The sequence below is a fragment of the Suncus etruscus genome, chromosome 1 (assembly GCF_024139225.1).
Source record: "Suncus etruscus isolate mSunEtr1 chromosome 1, mSunEtr1.pri.cur, whole genome shotgun sequence".
Lineage (NCBI taxonomy): Eukaryota > Metazoa > Chordata > Mammalia > Eulipotyphla > Soricidae > Suncus > Suncus etruscus.
Genome location: NC_064848.1, coordinates 150,992,243 through 151,014,638, shown reverse-complemented (window position 1 = coordinate 151,014,638; position 22,396 = coordinate 150,992,243). Strand labels below are relative to the sequence as shown.

The 22,396-nt window shown below is 34.9% G+C and overlaps 1 protein-coding gene across 1 annotated transcript in view; it reads right to left on the bottom strand.

The window, feature by feature from the left end:
- The window catches only part of MGAM (maltase-glucoamylase), a 166,137-nt gene that overhangs the window by 78,719 nt on the left and 65,022 nt on the right, over positions 1–22,396 (bottom strand). The window contains 1 exon segment of the mRNA XM_049784114.1: positions 21,535–21,659. Coding sequence (XP_049640071.1) covers positions 21,535–21,659 — 125 coding nt within the window.

Sequence of the window (22,396 nt, the reverse complement as noted above, 5' to 3'; positions counted from 1 at the left end):
CTGTTATATGTGGCCCCCAAAATAAAAATTAGTATAATAAGCTAAAATTCAAGCATATGTCAATAATCTTCCAATCGTCTATCTTCTTTGTTTTTTTTTGTTTGTTTGTTTGCTTTTTAGGCCACACACGGTGACACTCAGGGGTTGCTTGTAGCTATGTGCTCAGAAATCGCTCCTGGCTTGGGAGACCATATGGGACGCCAGGGAATCCAATCCAAGTCCGTCCTAGGTTAGCACGTGCAAGGCAGGTGCCTTACTGCTTGTGCCACTGCTCAGGCCTCCATTTGTTGTTTGATTTTTGTTTTGTTTTCTTTTAATTGCAATTTAAGTAACATGTTTACAATAGTGTTAACTTTTATGGTTTTGATACACAAATTTAATGCACCTTCATCATCAACAAAGTGCCCAATTCTTCCAACCTAGTAGTCACACGCATTTCTTTTACCTGGATTCTCCAAAATAAGACAAAACAAGAGGATATCTATAGCCAGAACAATTAAGACGAAGACAATCAGAAGGATTTCCAATACAGTGAGCTTCCTCGCCATCTACATAGATATAAATAATAAGAATTAAAAGACAAGACCTATCAATATGAAATAATACATATGCATCATAGTTAAAATGAAAATTCATTACAAGAAGTCTTGATTCTTAAAATATCTCCTTATGTAATCCAGAGAATATTAATTTCTAGTCATCATGCATTTCCAATTAGCTTTATTTTATGCATGCAGTACCATGAAGGTTCAACTTTTTATTAATGAGGGATTGAGTTTCGTCCTTGTCTTATTCTCTTCTCTGCTAAAAGCCTAAAGATTAAGACAAGTTCATCCATATGACTGAAACCTAATCAGAATCATATTTGTAATCAAGATGTATAAATAAAGATATAAAAAAAAGACAAGTTCATCCTCTGACCTTTATTTAGAGGTATATAAGATATACTTCAGAGGACCAATCCACTAGGGAATTTAATTGTTCATTTTGAAACTCCTTGATTTGCAACCTATTATATTTCTTTCTCTATAAAATTCTTTTCAGGGGGGTTGGGTAGTACAGAAGGTAGGGTGTTTGTTTTGCATGTAGCTGACCCATGTTTGATCCATGGCAACACATATGATCCCAGGAGCTTTGCCAGTGTTGACCTGAAATCAAAGCCAGGAATAAACCGCTGGATATGCACCCCTACCCCCACCAAAAAAACCTGAAAATCATTTATTGGGCAGTGCAGACAAGATGACTGGTTAGAGAACTTGAGTCCACCATCTTATAACCTCTCAATAGGCTATTAAATAAGGTTTTATCTCAGCCCATTTGACCTTTAAGTGAACAATAGTAGAACCGAACCTTCTCAGCTACAAGATGTTAAAGGTTGAGTATGGCTTACACAGCTTTTTAGATAACACTTTGATTTTTACATCCACCCTTGACAGTGATGACAGGGAAAAGTGGCAAAAAATATGAACCAAGCCTTCTAAATTCAATTCCAATGACTAAGAAGTATCTAACTAGTGATCACTAATTCTTTTAAAGATCTGTTTTTAAAAAAGTGAGCCTAGAAATCACAAATGTCATATTGGCTTGTATGTTCACAATACAAAAATTCATGTAAATTTTGTAATGACTCAGTAGTGCTGAAAATCATGTTTTAGAATAGTAGGTCGTATAGAATGATCACACTTGTTTGTGGGATATATATTTTAAATAGTCAGCAGGCAATAATACCAAAGGCAATAGAGATGAGGGCCAGGAAAACTAGTCCATGGTAGAAAGTTTGTCACAAAGAGGGGGAAGTGCAGTTAGGACAGAGAAGGGACCACTATACTACAATGATATTGATAATTCGAAATGATCACTTTGAACTCCTTCCTAAGTGCTAAAAGGAATTAAAATGACATACCTGATACCCTTTAAAACAATATTACAAACTACAGTGTGTAACAGGGAGTGGGGAAAGGGAGTGGAGAAGGAGAGATGAAGCAAGGGTGAAGGAGGGATGGAGGGAATAAAAAAGGGAGGTAGAGAGGAGGGGTAGAAGGGAAACTAGGAACATTGATGACAGGAAATATGCACTGGTGAAGGGATGAGTGTTGGAATATTGTATGACTGACTCAACCATGAACGACTTTGTAAAAAATAATTAAATAAAAGAGTTTGTCCTTTCTAGGCAAAGGGGAATAAAAAAATAACTCTTGTCCATATTTTCAACTGAAAAATGGGCTTTTTTATTTTTGTGGGGTTTTTTTGTTGTTGTTGTTGTTCATTTTTGTTTGTTTGTCTTCTGAGTTTGGGGCCACTCCTAGCAATGCTCAGGACTTACTCCTGGCTGTGCATTGAAAGAAAACTCATGGTGGACTTGGAGCTCTATCAGGGACTCAATCTGGGCCAGCCAAGTCTAAAACTACATATTGATGATGTATCATTTCTGGCTCCATAGTTAGGCTTTTTAAAATGTGCATTTGTCTTTTGGTTTTGGTTTTGATTTTGGTTCCACACCAGCCGGTCCTTAGGTTACTCTTGACTGTGCTCAGAAATCGCTCCTGGCAGGCTCGGGGAACCACATTGAATGTAGGGATTCAAACCCTAGTCCTTCCCAGGTAAACCACGTGCAAGGCAAATGCCCTGCTGCTGTGCTATCACTTCAGCCTTCCAAAAATGTGTTTTTCTTTATCTACAAAATTAGAACATATTCTTATCCTTCTGTCTAATTATATTAAATATAATATATATCTTTACAATTTCATGAAAATCCCTAACTACACTATTTAATTCCTACACTATAAAATCCACACTATTTTTCCATCACCTCAAAGGTTGGCTAAAGCATAAAATATATTAGATCATATCATATGATTGCTATATTTAAACCCTCAGCTTCTGCTTCTTATTAACTTCTTAGATACTCTTTCTTTTTTGTTCTCTTATTCTATTATTTCCTTATATCTTGCTCATCTCCAGGCTTCTGGTCTCTTATCTCATTTTCATCTCTTAGCTCCTATTCATATATCTCTAACTGACACAATCTATTATTATTGCTCTCACTTTCTTGCTCCCCTTTTTACTCCATGACTCAAATAGAATCTAGTATCTAAACATTTGCCTTCTGGACTTATACATCTTCAGCTGTCAGTGTCATCATAATCTTCCAAATAAATGAAAACTATAAAGTCTCCTAAAATTTCTCAGTAACTCTTACTCTTCACAATATAATTTCAAACAGATCTTCATTTACAAGCCTTGGTCTCTTTGACCTACCCTCTCATTCTCAGTCAATGTCATCTCCAACATCACTGACAAAAATATCTTGGAGAAACAAATTTTCGTCTCCTTGCTTCCCAATCCCAGATTTTCTATAAAATTTAGCTACATATAGGAAATTCTTTTCTTTTCCCATTTCTTCTTACAGGCAGATTTCCCTCCTATTGTCTAATCTAATCCTTGTATCTATTTACTAAATCTCACGGATTTTTTAATGTCTCTAAAATATTATTCCATAATTACCTTATTTTTTTCTTGCTTTGCTAATTTCTCCCTCTTAATTCACTCTTCCCTTTCACAATTATACCATAAGTGATCCCAACCCCTATGGATAATTCTGTGTTCTCAAGGTGCTATTATAGATTTACTTCCCCTTTCATAGATTTCTTAAAAAGGAGTACTCTACACAATCTTCCCTATACATTAATTGCTTGTGGGACCTGATCCTTCCATTCTACTGAATATGCTTTCTCCCAGGTTACCCAGGACTTAGTTGAATAAAACAAGCATATCTTAATAACAGGTTCAAATGCTCCCTCCTCCTTTATATTCCCTACCTTTGTATTCTTTGTTATCATTTAATCTTGACTTTACACCTACTATTTTAGCTCCTATCACCTTTCTTAGTGTGTGCCTCTTTTATGACTTTTTTATCTTATACATTTCCATCTTATATATTTTGAGATATAATATGTATTATATATGATATACAATATGCAGCATAATGTATACTATAATATTATATATTACATTAATATATTACATCTTTTATATATTTTAAGATATTTATATTACATCTTATATCCATTACCCACTTTCCCTGAGTGATATCATCTTGTGTTATTACTATACTAGCTAATATATATATATATATATATATATGGCTGCCTTTCTATCTCAGATTTATATTCATTTAACTTCTTAGTAGATATCTCACATATATGTCCACAGATTTAACTAAATTCAGCATACTTAAAAATTAAATAATCTTTCTCCTCATTCTAGTCCTGACAAATTGACTGCTGATATTTAGAACATTGAAAAATAAAATAATATTTTTAAACTTAGTTTTAAATGCAGATTGACAAATTTAAGAAAGCTATTCTCAGACAGATAGTATCATACAGATATTATCTAATCCATTAATCTAATAACTTTTAATTTTATAGCTTCTTCTTTGTCCCTATTAGAAATAGTTTATTTGTCCCTATTAGAACAGTTAATTATTGGTAATTATTCCTGCCTGAACTGTGATCAGAGCTTCACCCTGGATCACTGCTCCTATTTTTTCTGCTCCTGAAATCCATTAAATCCACACTGTAGGTGGACCAATCTTTTTACAACACAGGCAAGGTCATTTTTTTCTTCAGTAATTGCACAGAGAAGATATATCTTCATATTTGTCAAATAAACATGAATGAAACATGCATGAATTGCTGGTGCCTTACTGTCCGGTCTCTTATCTTCTATGTTTCAGTCATGCTAACTTAATATTTATACACCTACAATAACTTACAATCTACAAATTATTCTGGACAAAGAATCTTCTTCTCTCCTACCTCAAGATGTTTATTTTAGCCATGTCCTGACATTCCTGCTGTTTGATCACAGTCCAATGCCATGACCATTTTTATAAATATTTTTATATACAAATTGTATACTTTTTAAGACAGTCTTTAGGTAGATGTTTTATAAGACAAAAAAAAAGTAGCAAAGGTTGTGAAATAGGGATCAAGGATTAACAGCAGGAGCAGTAGGAGAAAAGTTGAAATCCATTTTTTATTAGTTTAAACCTACCAGGTATATCTTCATATATTGAATAATTGATTTAAATTACTTAAAGGTTTACCCTACTTCTCATACTACATATACATACACACATATACTACATATACATACACATACTACATATACTACATACTACATATATATACATATATTAAATATAGATCTCAATTTTTATCTGACAGATACTATAAATCCCATTTTTATAAATGACTTTTAGGGAATTTTGACTTCCAGGATGAATGAACTGAGGCACAATCTGAAATAATCTGCTTTTTAAACTGCTATGTGAATATTCTTATTCACTCCAATACCTAATCTTTAAAAGTGGGCCTTCAGTAGATCAGGTTACTAAGGAGGCTCACCTAATTAGCTTGCAATACACAATTTAGTTCCTTATACATATAATCTTTTTCTCATTACTACAGCAAACACACTGTCCATCAAATAACTTGCTTCTCTAAGTATTGTTTTCTCTCCACACAAGAGTTTTCTTTCCAGGCCTATCAACCACAAGCAGGTTTCTCTTCTAGGACTCTATAATCTTGTTAGGGATGCAGGATTAGTACATGTGAGTCAGGAAGCTCAGGACATTCTGAGGACTTGTTCAGTATTCTCCTGCCGTAGAAAGTATTGCCAGCCAAGCAGAAAGAAATAAGTGTGGTGATTCCTAAAGGTAGAAATTTTTTTTTCTTACTTAGAAATCCTCCCTGGTGCTTTTCTATATCAAACAAAATGTCAGAAAAATTGAAATTCAGAATATTTATAAAAAAACTTAATGTTGTTTAATTATTTTTTCTTTCCAAACACATATGATCATCTTCCTCACATCTCACAACCTTCTCAGCAAGCTACTAGAAAATTCCATCTGTTTATTCTTTCCTCAGTTTCTTCCAGTGAAAAGAGAAACTCTTACACTTAACACACTTGAGTTTCTGCCTCTGTCCTTCAGATTCTCTCTGTCAGTCTTTGTCTCTGTCTGTCTCTGTCTTTATGTCCCTTGTCACTCTCTGTCTCTGCGTCTCTATCTCTCTCTCCGTCTCTCTTTTTGTCTCTCTCTCTTTTTTTCTTCACAGTCAGGTCATGAAACCATGCCTGAGCTCACGTCCCTCCTCAGCATCTATGAAAAGAAAACATTGGGTCTGGAAGAAAACTATAAATCGTCCAAATCACCTACTTAGCAGAGAAGGTGACAGGGACTTTTACAAGAAGAAAGAGACACTCTGAGTTCAGAGTATCACCTGGATGAGGAATAGCACTTACCTCATAACTGTATCCTTTTATTTACTGGGTCTGTCCCTCAGTGGTTCTTGAGAAGCACTGAACAAAGGTGTCTGGGTTGAAGCTACCAACTTGCCAGGATCAATTTATTGCCCTGTAAAGCTGGTGACAATTGGAAGAGAGTTTTTTTTTTTATAACAAACTATAAAAGGACCTTTGCTTTTCACAGGAAAAGTTCTATTTGCTAATAAAAGGAGAAGGCAGGGTTTTTCTGATAGCTGTATCTCCTCTATTTTCCTGTTCATATGTGATTACTTTGCTTGTCACTCTATATTATACTCACTCGTCTTTTGTAACCTAAAGAACTCAACATCTAGGGCTTTATTTCTCTTTTTTCACTGTTGTATCTTTCTTGCTTAATTCTCTGTAGTTAAAATTAATGTTGAAAAAATTAAGTTAAAAAATAACTATTATTGAGGTACTAATGTTGAAAATGTTTTCTTCTTAGCTGAAGGGAGTTTTTAATTGAAATATAACATATCTTCAAATATATGATTATTCAATGATCAAGCTAAGTGAAAGATAGTTTTTGGCCTGTTAGTACATTGAGCCTTAATCCAATTTTGTCTCCTAAATTTCTTAGTTTTCACCTGGTCAGATAAATTTTTCTGCCAATTATTCTGTCACTGGCTGATTTATTGATCCCAGGGCCTCACACATGTAAGGCAGGAACTCTCCTGTTGACAATATCCTTAGTTTCACCACTAATCATTCTAAACAAGTGAAACATTATTTAAAATTAACTTCTTTTGTGTGGGGGGGTCACATCCGGCAGCACTCAGGGGTCACTCCTGGCTCTACGCTCAGAAATCGCCCCTGGCAGGCACGGAGACCATATGGGATGCTGGGATTGGAACCACCATCCTTCTGGGCACAAGGCAAACGCCTTACCTCCATGCTATCTCTCTGGCCCCGAGAAGCATTATTTAAATATCTTTTTTTTGGGGGGGGCCACACCCGACGGTGCTCAGGGGTTTCTCCTGGCTGTCTGCTCAGAAATAGCTCCTGGCAGGCACAGGGGACCATATGGGACACCGGGAATCGAACCAACCACCTTTGGTTCTGGATCGGCTGCTTGCAAGGCAAACACCGCTGTGCTATCTCTCGGGGCCCTAAATATCATTTTTAATAGTAGAAATACCTCCTTTAGATATATTTTATGGTCAATTTTTTTAAAGTTCTTCCTATACTTAAAGATTCCACTTTCTCATATTGAAGATTCTGCATACCTCAGAAACTATCTACAAAAGCACTATCCCACTCTCTCTTTAAGTCTAAGCCAATGACATATACTGTGATCCAGAAGGGAGTTGAATGAGGGAGGAGTCAAGTGACAAGTGAAATGGTGACCAGATACCATTTCAGAGGTAGCATGAATTATAAACAACATCCTTCAGTGTTCTTGGCAGCATCCTTGGGAGTTTTTGAACCAGAGTTTCAATTTTCCAAACATATACCAAGAGAAGTGGTAGAGCAATTTCCCTCAGGCTAATCAGACAATAGCATGTAGCCAAATAATCTACAGAGCTCTAGCTTTCCTGGTCTCTTAATGAGGTGCTAATATTTAAAAAAAAAGTTTTCTTCTTAGTTAGCTGAAATGAGTTTTTAATATAAATATAGTTTGTACACTGAAAGAGTCATCTTTTTAAACTATACAACTCAGGAGTCTTTAGTAAAGTCAAGTTTATTTGGCATATTTATTACTACAGTATAATCCCAAAACATTTTCTCACTGACCCAAAAAAGTACATTCTCACTAGTAGACAGTTCCCATTTCCTCCCTTATTCCTGCAATCACTAATTTGTTTTCTGTCTCTGGATTTAGCCATTCTGAGTATTTTACATAAATGGAGTCATATACTCCATGGTCATTTGTATCTGACTTTATATTTTATGGCTTTACATGACAAAATGTAATTTTTTTAAGTTTATTCACATGCTTTACATATGCCAGTCAAGTATGGGTACTATTATGATTGTTGATAGCCATCAAATTTAAGTATTATGTCTGTTTATATATTACCAGTCTATATACAGTTAGGTTGTTTTCTCTTATTGTCTCTTATAAACAATGTCACTATGAATTATGCATGCACAAACTTTATAGGATGATTTAGGTCCAGTTTTCTTGGGAATTTAGGAGTGAAATATATATATATATGTATATATATATATAATCTCTAACTTCATGAGGAATAGCAGAACTCTTTTCCAAAGTAGTTGTAATACTTAACTTTCTCACAAGCTATAAGTTAGGATATAGAATTTATATATATATATATATATGTATATATATATATGTGTGTGTATAGCAATTTATAAGAATATGCCCTTTTGACAGCACCTAAGATCCATTAAGTAATATGGCATCCATAGTAATCTCATTTTGTTTGAAATGTTCACTCGGTATTTGACAGAAGAGAGAGAGATAAAAGAGAAATAGAAACTGGGTTTCTGCCTTAATGAATTCTTGGAATGACATATGCACCTTATTTTTGCACCAGTACAAGAGAATCTTTATTAAAGGGAAAGCATATCTGACTATTGTTTCAATTTGGCCAAAGATCAAGAAAGGAGATTTATTATTATATAAGATCTTTCTATTCTTTGTGTGATACTCAACTCCCCTGCATCTTGTTTCATTGTGACATCATCATACTACCACGCGAATATACAATTCTAGCTGTGATTGTTTTATAAAGTTTGCCACCATCCCTTCTTGCAAAATTAGGAACTGGAAGATATTGGGTCATATGCTGTGGTGATAGGCATATTTAATTTGGGGGCATACCCAGTGGCTCACAGAGGTTCTCCTGGCTTTGCGCTCAGAAATTGCTCCTGGCAGGCTAGAGGGACTATATGGAATGATGAGGATTGAATCATGTCGATGGATTGATCAGTCCTGGATCATCCACATGCAAGGCAAACGCCCTACAGCTATGCTATCACTCTGGCACTGATAGACATATTTCAAAGGGAAGAAATTTATATGAGACCCAGTATCTTCCACTTATTTATAAGGAGGAATGAATGATAATATAAGCCATAGGCAGAAATTGTCAAATGATCAAATAGAGTAATGGGCAGGGTAATTCATCAGGTCAGAAACCAGCAATATGTATGACCCTTAATTTATAGGACACCATCATGCAAAATTAGAGGTCAACCTCCTAATGAGGTGGTTACAATGAAAAGAAGTAAATGTTAATGGCACTAGAACCATATCTACTAAGGTTGGTTACATCTGGACTGTGTGGATATGAATGATAATGTCATAATAAAGATGCTTTAAATAAGAGAAAAAATGACTCTTTTCCATAAGTTAAAGAGCTTATTATTGTCATTTTTACTTTGGCAGACCTATAAAGAGATAAATAAAATTTTATGGCCATGACTTCATGTGTAGTGGTTCCCAAAGTTGCAGTAGGGACCAACATCTGGGAAATTCTTGAGATATTTCCCAGAGGTTTTTGAGTTTAGCCTATCATCATAACAGCATTAAAATTGTGGGCTGAAGCAATAGTAAATACTTTACAAGAAAAGTGCTTGCCTTGCATTTTGCCAATCTGGGTCCAATTCCTGATACAATATACAGTCCCCTGAGCGCTACAAGAAGTGACTTTGGGGGTCCTTCAAACAGTACTCTGTAGGGCCAACGGATACTCCAGAAGTAGGACCATGTGAAGTCAGGAATAAAACTACATATATGCAAGATTGGTTCTTTAATCCTTGTACTATCTAACTCAAATCCTCAATGGTTTTTATGAATTTAAAATGGGTCTGAGATCTACCTATTTGATCTTATATCTGAATTCTTAAAATTGTTACATTTTATATGTCATGTCTGATATTCATATAAATTCCACTCGACTCAATTTTTTAAATTCCACTTGAATAAAAATTAAAAGTATATATATAAATCTCATTATAAACATATATATGTATTTATTTAAAAACCTTTTATTGTAGAAGAATTTTAATCAATGAATAAGTAAATGATTGAAATCATATTGTGGAGCTCCAGCCTTAATGATCCTCCTTTTTTTGTTTTTTTGTTTTTTTGTTTTTTGGGCCACATCCAGTGACGCTCAAGGGTTACTCTTGGCTAAGCACTCAGAAATCGCTCCTAGCTTGGGATACCATATGGGATGCCAGGGGATCGAACCAAGGTCCTTCCTAGGCTAGTGCAGGCAAGGCAGACGCCATAACCCTTGCGTCACTGCTCCAGCCCTGATCTTCTTTCTTTTTATACCTAGAATGGTACAAATATTCCTGGGGCCCTGAACAGCCTCTTAGTGTGGAAAGGACAGCTTGTAACCTGGCACTAGAATCTTTCAGATCCCTATAACCTAATGTCTTCTGACTATGTAAAAAGCTTCTGAGCTTTCCTCATCCAAAGCAAAGCAACATGAAATGTCCTGACTGAGGTATCTAACACCTGTGATGAGGAGAGGCAAGATGTGAATATCCATCCACTCAGATACTGACAAACAATTCTAAGAGTAAGAGAGATTGAGGGGGCTAGATAGAAAGGAGCACAGAATTCAAATTCTCCATGGGTGGCGTTCACCAATCTCTTAAGAATGTTTTCATTTCTAAATTAAAAGTCTTTATACATGTATGGAACAAAATGCTTAGTCAAAATGATAAATGGATTCAAGAGGACTCAGGACTGAGGTATTGAAATCCTTGCTCTGTGGCAGCTACATAGCTAATGTCTGGGAAGTTGGCATGCGTTCAGATGGGGTTCTTCGACGAGGTCCCCAGTCTTCCAAGGAATCTGATTTAGAGACTCTGTGATGATAGATAGGGAAAATACATTCTAAACCAAATTCTTAGTGAAATTTAGCATTCCTCCCATTATGAAAATAGATAACATGTGTAGGAAAATTTCATTACTTCATTTGTCCTGATGACTGCATAGTATTCCTTTGTGTACATGTACCACCATTTCTTTAACCACTCATCTATTGTTAGGGACATGAAAACTATTATGATGAGTGAAATAAGTTATAGGGAGAGAGATAGATAGAGAATAGTGTCATCTATAATAATAGTGTCATCTCACTCATCTATGGGTTATAAGAAAAATAAATGACATTATTGTAATAATACCCAGAGACAATAGAGATGAGGGCTGAAGGACCAGCTCATGGTACCACAAAGAGTGCTTACCACATGCTTACCACAAAAGAGTGGTGAGTTCAGTTAGAGAAATAACTATACTGACAACTATCATGACAATGGTAGTGAGTGAGAGAAGGAGTATGCCTGTATTGTATATAGGCAGGTGTTGGGGGAGGAGGGAGTTGGGAGCAATGGTGGTGAATGGGGGGGTGTTCTTATTTTATTACTGAAACAAATTATAAACATGTTTGTAATCATCATACTTAAATAAAGACATTAATGTAAAAAAGTTCAGAATATTGGAAGAAAATATCAAAAAATATATACTACTAAAAGAAGAAAATAGATAAAAACCACAAAAATTTAATATCAGACAGATATTTTCAATAACAGAATCACAGATATTTTTGTCACATTATGAAACTTTAGTAGACATCTCAAAATATTATTTATTCCTATTGCATTGGCATTGAAAGTGTCAATTTTCAAACACATTGAAAGTCTGATGGTATTATCCCTACTAGATCTTATTAATGTGCTCATTAAAATATAATAGCTATTTTAATATTAATTTTTAAACATTTGAATAATAATTCGATGGTACTTAAAATACAATTGTTTCTTTAATATAGTATTAAATTTATTTTATCCATTTCAGAATGTAATTCTTGCAATGGTTTTCCTAGGTTTCTTTTTGGGAGTCCATGACACACGAGTCTGTGAAGTTTCTTCATACTTCTCTCAGGAGCCTGATCATCTTCTTTGTGCATTTTACTTTCACCACCTCATTTTTGAGGATAATATTGCTCTAATATCAAGCAAATAATTCACCCATCCTGAAAATCTTCTTAAGTGATTACAAGAGAACTGATATGTTTCCCCATCATTGATCAGAGAATCCCCTGATTATTTTATGTGTTTACTAGTTGCATAGTTAGCAAACATCCTCATCTCAAAGTCCGTTAACTTTAAATCCTTCTTAAGAGTTGGTGGAATTGTTAGCGAGTTGAGCTTTTATGGAAAATTTTAAAGATTTTGCAAGAAAACTCAAAATTGAGCATTCATATCATCAAGGAATTTCTTAATATTTATCCTGATAACACAACTCTCATGTAAAAGTTGAATGCACATCCTATTTAGCATAGTCAAAATATAGAAGCAAATGAAATTCCCAATAATAGATGAGTGAATAAGGAGAATGTGGCATATGTAGATAACAGAATATTTCTCAGCTGCAAGGAAAAAAGAATAGTTGCTTTTTGCTACAACACATATAAAACCAGAAGGTCAATGTTAAACTAAATAAGTCAGAAGAAGACAATACTGGGATGATCTCACCTCTAAGTGATATACAAAGAAAGTAGACAAGGGAATAATAGACAGCATACCATAAAAATACGCCTTTAGACTTTGAAGACAGAACTTAGTTTCTCAAGCTAAGATAGAGAAGGGGGATTCTGGGAAAGAATATAGGGATAGTGGTGGTGGGTATTTGAGAACTTTAGTTGTAGTATGGAGCAAATAACACTGCACACTTGAAAGCATAAATGTAACACTATTGTGAACCATGTTGTTCCATACCAGTAAAATATTTTTATTTTGATAATTAAGCATTATTTTGCTGATTTAATGATATTGTTCTCTGCATTTTGACTTTTACATCAGTTTGCATTTTATAAAAGGTGAAGTTCTAAGTATTTCTAAAACACACTTTCAGTTCATACTAAAAATGTCTCAGTTGAGCATTAATATGCAACTTCCTTTTCCCAAATTTTAATTTTATTGTACATTATCATTTTTGTTAACCATTTTTAAAATTTGTGCTGTAAGTACTATATTTTCCAGAATTGGTAGTTTGTCAAATATAACAATTTTTATGATATCTAAAGCCACAAAGCCTTAATTACATGATTCCACATGCGTAAGTCTTAAGAAAAGTCTACATAAAAAAATTAAAGGGTAAGGTTTTCACAAATCTAATTATTTTATTGGTGGAAAGACAACAGAAATTCTGAAGGAAAAGGCAAGCTCATAAGGATTTTCTGAACAAAAAGATATATTAAACCTAAAGTGAGATTGAAATTGGTTACCTAGAGTCAAAATACCATGAAAGTCAAAATTTATTGTAAATGTGCTTGTTTTATCTTTCTCTGAAGTATATAATACAGGCATTTCATGAATTGTGGCTAAATACATTTATCATAGAGTAAAGTATATAAAGTAAAAATGTTTTTTATATCCAAACTACTTCCTTTAGTTTTTATCTTGCTCAAAGCTCATTCTCATCCCAATACCCATAATTTTAGAGTTTCCCCTATCTTTTGTCTTTTTCCTTCTTTCCCTAATTTTATTAAGGTGCTATGATTTACAATGCAATTAATGATAGTTTCATGCATACGTCATTCCAACTTCACACTCACCAACAGAGTGCCTACTTTCCTCCACCAGTGTGCCAATGATCCTTTCCATCTTCCCTTTCACCTTTGCAACCTTAAACTCATAAATTTAACACAGTAAGGGAACAACAAATGACCAAAAGTAACAAAACTGAAAACCTGATCTCTTCTTGCCTCCAAGTGCGTTGGCTCTCTTTCCTCTCATCCATAGGCCACTATCCCTAATATTTTTATGTTACCTCCTTACTCAGCATGAGCATTTTCCTCATATCTCATGTCATCTTCCTTGCTTTGCTTTTCTGTTCTTTATATCATGTTTTTGGAATATTTTCTACCCTTTTCTAACAACCAGAGATGTTCTTTCTAGATATCTTCCTGAGATATGAGTTAGCACCAACACCTGGTATACTCCTGTCATATTTTTTCCTGTATAGTTAGGAAGAATTTGTCCCATTTGTTAATTACACACTTTAATCTTCAAATCATCTTCAGTATATCACCCATCAGTTCCAGACTAATGACAGAGAAACATTAAAGTAATCACCAAATATTTACCTCTCTGCTGCCTATGTGGTAAGTTATAGGCAAAAATATAACAGCATTTTTTAAAAAATTCCCATAATGATCATAAATTAATTAGCAATACAAAATAATATATGAGCATGAAGTATAGTTTCAAAGCTAGTTATAGTTGGGTTCTTGCTGTAAAATTTATGAAGTCCTTTTCCATGTCAATGAATGGAAGTTCTGTAAACTGATATTTCTGTTGGTCACATTAATGCTTAATATCTGTTGGGAACCAAATGAAAATAAATAGGTTATCATGAGATTGAAATTTCTTCTGCTCAGACAAATCAAGCCACTGGTCCCCACAATAGACTGATTTTTTCATTACCCATTTTCTAGATAACAAATTGCGCTTGAATTTTAATGACTTAGAATAGAGAGATTGCTCAGTAATAGAAGAAAAATGTGGTCCCTTGTTAATACAATATGCAAATGCAGTATTAGTTTGGAACATGTCCCCCTTTCCCTTTCTTAGAGTCCTCCTTCCTTTTTCTATTTTCCTTCTTTGCCTGGATGACTGCTAATAAAAATCCAACATTCATTCTATTTTTTTATAGTCAAGTACCGTCTATAAAGTTTTATTATGTGTTCAGGAGTTAGCTGTTGTGTGAATTCAGACTTTGTCAGTGACAAAATTGGGTAAAGTCCAATGGGAACTCTTGGCAAAGTTGGGAAAGTTGGTTGACTAGTAAGACCGCAAAAATGAGGAAATAAATAAAAAATACAAAGCCAAAGGAAAACTTTTGTTTCAGGCCTTGTTTTCAGGAAAGATTAAGAAAAACAAGCAAGCAGCAAGTATGTAAGGTCAGTTAATTTATACAAAGTAGCTGAGTATATGGAGTAACGTTAGTCCCTTCAACAAATGATGTTCAGAAAACTGAATAACCAAATGTAAAAAAAAATTAGAATGAATCCATATCTCAAAAAAGTAAATTCAAAGTTAAAGACCTTGAAATCATATCAAAATCCATAAAGTAGATTTATGATTAATTACTCCAAGATTTAGACCTCAAAGTTGTTTTCAAGGATATTGCCATTGGCAAAGTTAACAGAAACAAAAATAAGCAACTGTGACTCATCAAATTAAAGGGTTTCATGATAAAAGAAATATGGACTAAAACTCAATAACACAAAACTAAAAGGAGAAATAATTGAATTCAGATCATCAGATAAAGGCTGAAATATCCAAGATATACAAAGAACTCTCAAAGATAAATAACAAAATTCTATCAAAAAAGGGGGCAGAGTGAACCAGGGAAGCTATCTACGTAACATCCAAGGTTTTTTATAACAACACCTGGAAGCAATCCTCTACCAGGGAAGACCCTAGCATGGCTCTGACATCGACCTGCTCAAAAGAGACTTCCCTTAACACTAAGAAGACTTGACAACAACAACGACCTGCTTACAGGACAGGGCTCTCTGCATTGCCCTTTAATTGTGAGGTGAAATGAGAGGACGCCTTCCAAGAGCTTTAATACAGAAACATGATACCAACAACAGAGACTGTGTGAAAAATAAAAGTGTAATGGTACTACAGTCAATGACTTGGAATGGACAAACTAGTTTGCCTGGAGCCTTAGAGTTGGTCTTATGCCAGGAAACTTCAGGGGTAGGGTCTCCTTGTATTTAGGCCGAGGCTTTTTTCCTTTCCATGTCCCTCATATTTTGGTGGGCCTATGCAAACAATAATTGCCACTCCAATACCGTTTTTACTGTGCTCTTTTGACTCTAATCCTTAAGAAAAACAACCCACTTAAACTTTTGAGGTTAACTTAAACTAATATGCATGTGCATGGAAATGTAAAAAAGTACTTTGCTTTCAATGTTTAAGGAGTTACATAAGTTTTATGGCTTTAGATTGCTTTGTGTGCTGCTAAGAAATATTATGTATTACAATCTGGGAACTTGTGGGACAAAATAATTGTACATGGGTTCTGTTTTATTTTTCTTAATGTTCTTTGACTGAAAGTTCAAAGTTCAGATATCAGCAAGGAGATTTCTGAGAATTCTGTTTATGGGTGATTGTCCTTCTACTGTAACTTTACCTTGTCCTCTTTCTTTGCATCTTTGTTCACATAATTAAAAATTATAGATAGAAAAATGACCAATAGACACACAAAATGTGCTCATCATCACTAATTATCAGGGGAATCTAAAGACAACACTATCATCTCACACCAATGAGAATGGCACATATACTGGGAACAAGCTGTTGGTGGGATGTGGTAAAAAAAAAAAAAAGAAACTCTTAACCACTGCTTGTCAGAATATTGTTTGATCTAATCCCTATAGAAAAAGTGTAGATACTTCTAGGAAAGGTAAGGCTAACATTGCAATATGATCCAGAAATTTTGCTTCTCAGAGTCTACTCTCAGAATACAAAAATATTTACTAAAAGTGACATATGTACACCATATGTGCATCGCTAAGCACAATTTCTACTATATAAAATCAACACAGATGTCCAATAACAGGTAAGTGGATAAAGAGTTGTGGTATATATATATACTATGTATCTGCAAGAGATCATGTAATCCACTATAACTTTTATGGAATGGAGGATTATGCAAAGTAACTCAGAAAGAGAAAGAAAAATACTGGATTTTCTCATTTTTCTATAGGACAAGGAAATTCAAGGTATCAAAGTGGAGAATACCTGGATTACTCTAGTCCTTAAATTATAAAACTGAGAATGGTAAGGAAGGGAAGAAACCTAGGGAGGGAAGTAAGAAGAGACAAATGGTGGGCAAATGGTGAGTAGAGTTAGGGCCTTACACATATTGGCTGTAGATGTGTGGTATATGTAAACCTCAGAACCACAGAACCAACAAAACTAAATGCATGAGGTCCAAACTAAAACCACAAAACTTAAAATTATGACTGTCAAGGAAAAGGCTGGAACAGTGAGGGAAACTGGGAACAGTAATAGAGGGGAGTTGACACCAGTGATAGGTTAGGTGTTGAGAAATATATGCCTAAAACTCAACTATGAATAACTTTGTAAATCAGGGACTTCAATAATAATCTCTTTCAAAAAATAAATTAACATTAACAATAATAAAACAATCATATAACATTAAATAACTTATCATCTAAAAAGAAAAATATATGATAAAAGTAAATTAAAATCTTTCTTATATTATTTATATTCAGCATTTACCCCATCTAAATTCTAAGGGGAGTTGCACAACTACTTGGGGCTGGGAAATACTATCACATTTTTCTTTGGTCACAAACCTGTGTTGTATGGTTGTAATTTGCTTCGAGTTGTATAACCTCATCGCTTAAAGTCATAGTCACATTGGTCACAGAAACGCTGGTCACTCCCCAGATATCAATGTATCCCAGCAGCAAAGGGTTTTCATCAGTAATATAATTGTTGAAAACTATGGAACTTGTCATTGTATTCTGTCAATTGAAAATAAAGAAACCAAAGGGGGTAAAATTAGCAAAATCCTTTCAACTTTTCTCTTTTTTTAGATTCAGAGATAGAAAGAACCCAAGGTTACATACATGTAAATTCTATCTAGGATCTACTGCTGTGCTATGTCCTCCACCTTTCTCAACCTTTTATAAAAGTCGATGATTAACTTGAAAGACACAATTACTTTCTAATATTCTTTTGGAGTATTGAAGACAATATTGAAGACAATACTCCAAGATTATTGAAGACTCTTCTTGTAGACAATGATTTTGGGTCTCTGTTCCATGTTTCCAACTATTTTCTAACTTATCTATGGTATATAATATGTTGGGCTGAGAACCTAACAAAAATCCCTGAATTCTAAGGAGACAAAGTTTCTCAGATTAGAAACCCTATTAAAAAGGACAATGAAAGATACATTATGCCCTGTGGATACCCATAACATAGAGTACTACCTAGAATCCCATGTATCACCCAGACTCCCATGATGTAAGTGGAATGCCATTCTCCCCTGATGTATCATCTACACTTACTTGGCTGACAGCAAATTTGGCCAGGTAATAAAGTTGTTTTTCATAGGTATCTGCAAACAAATAAAATAATTACCATCAGGAGTTATACTCTAAAATTTTATAATTTAATCATTGGTTTAAAAAGTAGACATAAATTTTGTTTGTTTCTTTGTTTTATGCTATTTTATTACAGTTTTTATTTTGTGAATACTCAGATTTTACCCCCAACCTCAATTTATATAAAATGTTTGCAGTGATTGTTCACAGATGCAACTGTGATGCACAGATGCAATGTTACCCAAAACAAAGATAGTCTTATATGTAAACCTGGGTGAGACAGGCTCAGAAAAGCCTGAGCTATCTACCCTAACTATGTTCTTACTGCCCCATCTAGGGGTGAACTCTGTACTCAATAAAAACAGTTCTGAAAGGCAGCTTGATGGAGATATGATGTAGAAAACTGCCAAACTTTACGTATTTCACCCTCAGCCTCATCTGGATTATTTTATGCATGACCCTGATTCAGACTTGTTCATCTGGGGTTGGAAATATGGTTTGTGGGGTGATTTTAGACCTAATGATTATTATATTTGATATCAGATATTGATAGACATTCCTATCATTTTAGAAGTTCTATTGTATAACACTTGCATGAAAATAGCTAACAGTACTTGAACCATCCTCCTAAAAGTTTATAACTAACTCCAAATTTTAAAAAAAGCATAAGTGATAGAAGCACCATTTCTCTCACAATCACAGAAAAGTACGTCATTAAGAAACATGTCCTCCAGCAGAAACTAGTTGGAAGTATATCGTGGAGATTACAAATTTTTCTAAATCTCTCACATTCCTCTCTTACACAACAGATTCGGATATTTAGACTTAAGCTTTGTTAACTCATAGAAATCCTGTACACCATGTGTTCAACCCTTATAGATAGATATTGCATAACCATATGTGATATCTAATTATGTCACATGTAAAAAATTCTAAGTACTCATAACCTTATAAAGGGAAAAGGTAGGACTATAAGATGTTCAGAAATTTAACCATGAGGTGGACATGGGTCAGAGGCAACCCTTACTTACCAATGCTTTGACCGTCATCCCAAAAGAGCCAACCTTCAGCAGTATCTGCATCACTCAAGGCAACCTTGAAGCCTATGAAGTTCTTACGGCTGTGGGGAGGTAGGAGAAAAAAGTTAAATAAAACACAGTCACAACAAAGCCAGGGTTTTCATGAAAACACAGGGAAGTGCTTTTGGTGTAAGATAGGTACTCAGATTCAAAGGACTTAGTTATGACTAGGTTCTGATTCTGTCTTCATTAGCTATAGGACTTCATGTCTAGAATTAATTAATCAACTGTTCAATGGGGATTTTTCTCTAAGGCTCTGTAGCCTCCAAGAAATGAACCATAATGCAACTATATTTCTTTTTTTCCCCCCATTATGAGGACATTTCTGACATTGGGATATTTTTCTTCTTCATGTCCTAATTTCTGAAAAATGTACACTGTAAAGTTCTATTTCCAAATAACCTAAGTTCTTCCATTTTTCTTCTGTTTTGTTTTTTTGTTTTGGAGCCACACCCAGAGGTGCTCTTGGCTCTGTGCTCAGGGATCACTCCTAGCAGAGTTTTGGGAAATCATATGTGGCACTAGGAATCAAACTTAGATCAGCCATGTGCAAAGAAAGTCGGCCCCAATGTTCTTCTATTTGGAATTAATTTTTTTTAATTCAACTGAGTAAGGCTTCACATACTTCAGTATATAGTTTAAAATAATAAAATTAACTAACTGTAACACTCAGTGTTCATCACTTAACCTCTTGAAGTCTTTGTCCATCAGCAAAATGTGAATAACACCGTTACTTTTACTGCTGATCTGGAATAAAGTTAATCCAAAGGTGTGTAAAGGTTGAAAACCACTGATTTAATCATAGGTTTTATTTTTCTTTCTGTTAAAAAAAAACTATCTTTGAACAAAAATGATCATATTAGTATAGATCTAGGCACAGAGAAAGCATTCCTATGATGCTTAATGCTGTTATTATTATAAAACTTAGGCCTAGAAATTTAAAATCTTGGGGCTGGAGTGATAGTACTGCAGTAGGGTATTAGCCTTGCATGGGGTCCACTGAAACAGACCCGTGTTCTGTCTCTGGCATCCAATATGATTCCCAGAGCCTGCCAGAAGTGATTTCTGAGTGCAGAACCAGGAGTAACCACTGAGTGCCACCAGGTGTCTCAAAGATTTTTTTTAAATCTTACAGATGAGAGACCCAATTTAGGACATAAAGTTTGCACAATTTTTGTAATAATTTTCTTAGTAAAGGATCTATTAAGATTCAGTTTTCTAATATAATTATGAATCAAATGCTCCTGCATTTTTCAAATGCTCTTAACTATTTCTATTATCTTAGACACATAATTCTATCATAGTTGTCAATGACAACTGGCTGGGAAGAAGGAATATTGATTTTTGGTAGTAGAACTGAGGAGGGAACCTTAGTTTTGAAGAGCTGTGATGCTGTATTTTTAAAACATATACAGTATCACAAAACAATGGTATCTCATTTAAAAAATAAAATATTGGGGCTGAAGAGATAGCACAGTGGTAGGGTATTTGCCTGATCCAGAATGGACCTGGGTTCAATTCTGGGCATTCCATATGGTCCCCCGGCTTGGCAAGAGCAATTTCTGAGTGCAGAGCAGGAGTAAACCCTGAGCGTCTCCCGGTGTGCCCTCCCCATAAAAACCAAACAAAACAAAATATTGGTAAATATGAATATCCATAGGTCCATAGAAATAGTAGAGATTAAGCAGTTTGCCTTGAATCCTGTTAACCATGGTTCAAGGCCCAAAACCCAAATGGTCCCTCAAGCATCATTAGAGGCTAACACTTGAGCAAAGAACTTGGAATAACCCCTGAATACTGTCAGGTGTGGCCCAAAATATCACCACCCCCCAAATGAAAATCCTTAATCATTGGTCAAAAATTATATAACGAAGTCAAGCCAGTAAATCAACAAAGTGGTCAATCAAGGAAACCAATAAACAAGCAAGCAACCCAAACAACAAAGATGCTTTGGGTTCGACGGGTGTAGTTTTCATATTTTGGGGCCTCCACATAATCTGTATCTAGTGACATGCCAAGAGGTCACCTGGTCAGTCGTTCACCTGAAGAAGGTGTTCTGTGCAGGCACTTGCCAAGGTAGGATGTAACCCCCACGGACATGAAGATTAATATACTCAAGAGGGGCTGACAAAGTCTTCTTTTCTCCCCTTGCTTTAATGTCTATACCCTGCAGACAAAGAAGAAAATAGATGATGAAGGAAAGAATATACCTTTCTGAACCAAGAATCTTCATACATCTCATCACTCATCAAAATGTGTTTCAATTTGTGACCTTTAGCACAGACTTAGGGGAACTCAAGCTGCTGGACAAATTACATTTGTTCGAACCATCCAACACCAGGTCAGGAATCCTCATCTGACAGGAGTGTTATTTACTTCCATTGGGCACCTGATAGATTCCTCTTAAAGCATTTTCCTTCTCTTTAAGCTTGTCTTCATCTTTCACCCCTAGTAACCACTTCTACTGACTGTAACAATACCTTTGATACCTACTTGACTGGAAAGACTTTAATGCATGAACTTGCTTTACTATTCCTTACTTTCAACTTACTTTGCTTTATTTTATCTTTCATCTTTTTGGGAAGCCACACCTAGCAATGCTTGGGGCTTACTCCTGGCTTCTTGCTCAGGAATCACTCCTTGCATTGCCAAGGATTAAACCCAGTCAGATGCTGCAATACAAAAGCTCTACTAGCTTTCCTACCAGCTCCTATGTTTACTACCTCTCCGGTTCTATTATCTTTTCTCCTGTGTGGCAGGACGAAGTGATCTCAGACCCTCAAGGCATAAATTTCAATTCCCCCCAAAATATTCTTTCATATTTTCTAAAGCTTCTAACTTGAGATATATGGACATTTGGGGTGAGCTACTTCTCTTTTGGGGAAGTGGCTAGTACTTTGAGTA